The sequence below is a fragment of the Contarinia nasturtii genome, unplaced genomic scaffold, assembly GCF_009176525.2.
Source record: "Contarinia nasturtii isolate CC-2019 unplaced genomic scaffold, AAFC_CNas_1.1 Cnas_scaffold_3044, whole genome shotgun sequence".
NCBI classification, from domain to species: domain Eukaryota; kingdom Metazoa; phylum Arthropoda; class Insecta; order Diptera; family Cecidomyiidae; genus Contarinia; species Contarinia nasturtii.
Genome location: NW_022200356.1, coordinates 2,178 through 7,847, shown reverse-complemented (window position 1 = coordinate 7,847; position 5,670 = coordinate 2,178). Strand labels below are relative to the sequence as shown.

The 5,670-nt window shown below is 32.2% G+C and overlaps 1 protein-coding gene across 1 annotated transcript; it reads right to left on the bottom strand.

Moving 5' to 3' along the window:
• Positions 1–1,292: 1,292 nt before the first annotated feature.
• LOC116349650 (pre-mRNA-splicing factor ATP-dependent RNA helicase DEAH1-like) lies at positions 1,293–5,007 on the bottom strand. The gene is made up of 4 exons (XM_031781189.1): positions 4,730–5,007; positions 4,112–4,292; positions 2,854–4,030; positions 1,293–1,654 (listed from the first exon to the last, which is right to left on the bottom strand). Exons 1-4 carry the CDS (start codon positions 5,005–5,007, stop codon positions 1,293–1,295), a joined length of 1,998 nt encoding a protein of 665 aa, XP_031637049.1.
• Between the last annotated feature and the right edge of the window lie 663 nt (positions 5,008–5,670).

The following is a 5,670-nucleotide window of genomic DNA, read 5'->3' as shown; positions in this document are numbered from 1 at the left end:
AAAAAAAGCAAAATTACTTTTCGCATGTTTAATGTTTATAGTTGAAACACAAACACCTAATTGCCGGTTTTACAAATGTCAAAAAATAGTTGTCACATATATACAATCTGTCTGAAGTTGGCTCTCACAATACACAACTTTATTGAGTGAATGCTTTTGATATTTCGACTTGTTAAAACGATGCATTCACGTTTTTTATTGCCGATTAATATTTTTTTATGAATAAAACATTTTTTTTAAAAGATTGGCAATCATAATATTCATTAAATTAACCACTAGAAACATATTTGTGGATTCATTTCGTTTTGATATTAGAATAGTAATCGATACGAAAGTAGATGGCGGTAGGATGTAAAAATCTTTTTGCAAAAGTGACATTTCAGTACAAAATACGTTTTGATATTCCTACCTGCTATAATAGACCACGGCTATGATTCAAATTGTTTTAAACTTCACCAGTGGCAAGTGTTTGATGGAAAATGACGATTACCATCAATTTTTAGTCGATATGGTTGTGCGAAGATATTTTTATTTTAACTGAAAACGTCATTTTTCAATAAATTCACATAATGACCTACCGAGCTCTTGCGGCACCATCTAGCGTTGAGCTATCGGCATGAAACTTTACACATGTTATTTGCACACTATATGGAAAAGTATTCCGATGTAAGAGCGAAAAAATTTCAACTTTTGTGTTTTGGGGGCCAGTCTATTGGACACCGCTCTTAACAACACCAAATATTTAAGAATTATCATTCATTTCTTCTTTTCTAGTTTAACATTTCTCGACTAGTTCAAGGTTTTTCGATACAATTTGACCAGCATTTGTGGTTACGTTATCCACATTTTTTGTTGACATAATTTTGCGTGGTGTTTCTTTTTTTTCGAACATCGATCAAAGCTGGCACAAGCATTATCAATGAATTTTAAAACATATTTCCCATATTTGCCGATTTCAATTGTTTGCAAATGTTATCGAGAAAAACAATATGTTTGTTACTATACACTGAATTGAATCGGTTTTGATGGGCAAATATTTAAAATATTGAAGAATCAAACAAAAAGTGAAATCCAAATTTACTGCCCAACATTCAAAACATAAACGTAAACAAACTTCAAAGTGTCAAATATTTTATATGACATTTTACAGCTCCGCTGTGTATTATCTATACGTAGCCACATTTCATACGCACTGTACCGTCGCGTTAAATATCCAGATATTCTGAAATATCTCAGCTGGATATCCATCTGGAATACATAGACTGAATATCCGTATGAAAAAAATTACTTTTTCATTTGGTTGGTAAAGAAATTTCCGGATAATGTCTGGCAAACAATTGTTCATTCCAAAATTTCGGATTTTGGGAATTCATAAAATTAACATTTCTACAATAGCCAAATCCAAGTGTTAATTTGTTTTCATTTTTGCCGGGTAGTGTATCTAATTCAAAAATTTTATTGACATTTGTTGTGCTTGGCACAACTATATAGCCTTGGTGTGGCTCCAGAGTTTGTACATACGTGTGTATGATTTCAAACTCACTGAAAATATCCCGGATTATATCTTTGAATTCGGCATTTAATGGTTTTTCTCCCATATGCCAAATATCATGAATGGCAATAGTCACTTCGTAAATTTTGCTAGTTGGTATTTCTATTAATGTAGGAGAATGTGCCAAAAATTCCACCACTGAAGTGATAAAATTGTTGTCAGAAACATCGAATCGTAAATTGCGGATCGTTTTTTCAATGATATTGTCAATTTTCACAGTTATACGGTTAAAATATACTATGAACGATCGATATTCTTAAGTACCGAAATTCTTAATTGTCCAGTTATCTTAAGTTAATTTGGCTCATAATGTAACTTTCTAATATCTTAAGTTTTGACTTAAGATAATCGAAAGTCGATTTTTTTCATTTGAAACACATATTTTCATTGAAATGAAATGTTTCTTTTGCAACTTTGTAGTTTGTTATTGTGTTTAATGTAAACGTTAGATGTACGATCCGATGCGATTTATCGAAGTAAGCATTGATTTTACTCGGATGCTGTGTCAAACGATTGTATAGACGGTTTATGCATAACAGTTGTGCATTTTGAAGAGATCACGTCATATCGCTCTATATTTTTATTTTGTATTTCTGGGAAAATGTCAGCACCAAAGAAACCAAGATTAAGTTTGGAACAGAAAAGTGAGATTTTAAAAAAACTAGACAGTGGTGTGCGTGCAAATCGTTTGGCAATTGATTTTGGTGTGACTGAATCAGCGATGAAGATTCGGACACCGAAAATATTCATGATAATGAAAGTGCTCCCAATAAACCAACCATTTCATACAATGAGGCCATCAGTGCAGTGAATACTTTGATTCAATGGAATGAAAACAATGCGGAATATGCAGACAAACATTTAGCAAATCTTCTTCAGCTTCGATCTGACATTGTGAAGAAACAAATTTTGAAACCACCGAAACAAACCACACTTAATCAATATTTTGTTAATCCAAATGCATGATTATGTTTATTCAATAAAATAAACATCATATTGATGATATAAATATGTGCTTGAAAAGCATAAAAAAAATTGTTTTTCATTATTTTGCCTTCTAAATTTTGATTTTCTACAGACGTCCAGAATTCTTAAGATTTCACTATTCTTAAGTAGCTGAGGAACAAACTACTTAAGAATATCGATCGTTCACAGTACTTTTAATTCTTCATCCATATCAATTATTGGAATATTAAGAAGACTAATTATGGCCGGTGATAATTTCGTGATATTTTGTGCGTAAAAATATGATTCTGATGCATTTTGTCGTACATTTTTTCGTTCATAACAATAAAAATTACCGGTATTTTCTTGAACAGAAGACTTTAAATTAATTTTAAGTTTTTGATTGGTTTTGTAATCAAACCATTTCCCATCATTTTCGTCTCTGTATGCAATTTTATGTCGTAGACCGGCCGCAATGCAAAATCTAATTAAATCCGGGTTATTTGCGTTTTTATTTATATCCTTATCAATTACATTTGAGAAATGAAATTTGAGAAACTTTTTTAGATCATCATAGAATGATCGATTTTTATTCAAAAGATCCGAATTTATTTGCATTTGTTCATGGACTTTGGCTATATTGTACTTTAGGCAATGTTGAAAGATGGTCAAATCAATGAAATGATCTGATTCACCTTTACCATTTTTATTGTTTAAAAATCCGGCTATTTGTTTGGAGGTTTCAATTTTTCTCGATTCTTTCGATCGACCGGTTTCTTGGTAAATACAAGAATCATTTTGTGCGCTTAGTATATACATAACCGGATCTATACATTTAAATGCAATGCCATAGATTAATGAAATTACAACCGGGACTTCAGCATTTATGTCAATTATTTTTCTACCCAAACGTGTGAGAGTAGGTTCCTGATCTGATTCTGTGTAATTCACCGCTCGCAACAAGTGCAGTTGTTTTATTGCCATATAAATTTCGTTGGCATTTGGTGGGTTTATTAAATTGCTTATAAAATTAACCGGCTTCTTGGTAAAGTCCATGACTTTGAGGCAGTAAGATAACAAACTTTGATTTCCCGGGATCTTATGTTCGCACATAGCATTATACCGTTCTTCGGTATATGCACGATACACTAGACCATCTGATACTCTACTAGCACGGCCAGCTCGCTGATTGGCCGAGCTTTGTGTAATCATGTTTAATTGAACGCTAATTGCATCAATCTCCGGAATATATTTTATGGATTTTTCGTATCCACTGTCTATGACAAACTTTAAATTTGGCAGAGTAATTGACGTCTCTGCGATATTTGTTGATAAATAAATTAGCCGGTTTTTAAAGATCGAAGTAATTTCGTTTACATCTTTTCTTCCATTACAAAGTTTACGATGCAAACGCCGGATTTCTAAAGAATAGTTTTTACTTAGCTTGTGTGCCTTAATATGTTCTTCGCGCATATTTATTTCATCCATGCCCGGTAAAAATATGAGAATGTCTTCTTGTTCGTTTGTAGAAGACTGAATAAATTGAAACATTTTATTCACAATTTCATTGTATGGAATTATGGATTTCAATTCAATATTGAATGATTCATCAACATCTTCATCATTATTGTTTTGATGAGATGATGATGGCGATGCATATTGTATTGTCAATTTTTGAGCTTGACCGGGAATATTAATAATATTTGGCGTGTAGCCATATTTTATGAAGTATGAATGAAATTTTTCGGTATTTAGTGTTGCCGACATAACAACTAATTTAATTTCCGGGTAATGTCTTAAAATTCGTTAAAATTAATATACACGAATCGGAATCGATGTTTCCTTCGTGCGCTTCGTCTATAACTATATGTGAGATGGGAACACGTTTTCGGCTGGCTACTAATGATTTAAGTATCAAAATCAATACTCCGGACGTTAGAAATACTAAATTGGTCCGATCTGTGGTCGCGTTTTCTTTGTGTATATGTGAACCAATAACGAAACCACCAGCATAGTTATTTGAGAGTGTTTGGGCAGCTTTTTGTGCGGAAATTCTTTTTGGCTCACCAAATAATATTAAACCAGCTTTGTTGATTCATTTTTTCGAGTAATGCATGTGGAACTAGTATCGTCTTTCCACAGCCGGTACCACCAATTAATATCGTGATTTTATTTTTATCGATAGAATGAAGGATGTTATCAATGGAAAAGTATGCCGGCAAATTTCTTAACATTTTTGAAATTTCTGACAATTTCTCTTGCGTGAAATTATCCGGAATTATTTGATGTTTTGGCCTTGGTGGCGGATATTTTTGTCCGGTTATGTATTGTGGCAATGAAATGGTAAAATTATCAATATCTTCAAAATTATCAACCGGTAGCGTATCATTTTCAATGTTATTTACAATTTTTCCAACTAAATCTATATTGGTAACAAATTTATAGTAGGCCGGGAATTTTTCGTTTTTTTTATCTTCAACTGTATCATCAAGCATGTCTATCATCGTCATTATTACTACTTAAACTACTACTATCTATATATATGACCGATTCAATTGTGAGAATTTCGTCATCCCAACATAAATTTAAATGATCGAAATCACTTTACGATAACATGATTGTGTTATTTCGGCCGGGCAGTATGTCTGGTAATCCATAAACTGTGCACTCCTCATTTTCGCATCTTATAACTAGCTCTTTGTTCCAAAACAACACCGGAACGATTGCGAACCCGGAATCAATGTTTAAGCCACTAGGACACTGAATATTTGTTACTTCTATAAGATCCATATTTTATACGATATTTTCGCAGACCACCGCAGATTCAATCCTGGTGGACAACACAAAAAAAGAACATTCACTTTTAATTTTATGCTTATATTATAAAAATATTAATATAGGTATCGATTATTTTACCGGAACTTGACAAAAAAAGAACTGAATTTACGTTGCTATTATTGCAAAAATGATGACATAAATACATAATGATAAAAAAAAAGTAGATCTACTTACTCAATTTTTACGGGCACAATTTTCTGCATAATTTCCACAGTTGGATGTTGTGTCAAACTGATAAATAAAGAACAAAAAAAAATTAAAAATTTAGTCGACGAGAGTGAGCAAGAACAAGCAAGAAAGAGAGAAAAAATAAAGTTGCATTTTTGATTCGCATT

What these genes read in the sequence shown, in the direction of transcription:
- LOC116349650 (XM_031781189.1), bottom strand. Translation starts at nt 5,007, where the DNA reads ATGACGATGATAGACATGCTTGATGATACAGTTGAAGATAAAAAAAAC. An exon ending in AAAACAATAATGATGAAGAT is followed by an intron (nt 4,031 to 4,111) that starts GTTGATGAATCA and finishes CAATTTATTCAG; the next exon opens with TCTTCTACAAACGAACAAGA. An exon ending in TTCTGTTCAAGAAAATACCG is followed by an intron (nt 1,655 to 2,853) that starts GTAATTTTTATT and finishes CTACATTAATAG; the next exon opens with AAATACCAACTAGCAAAATT.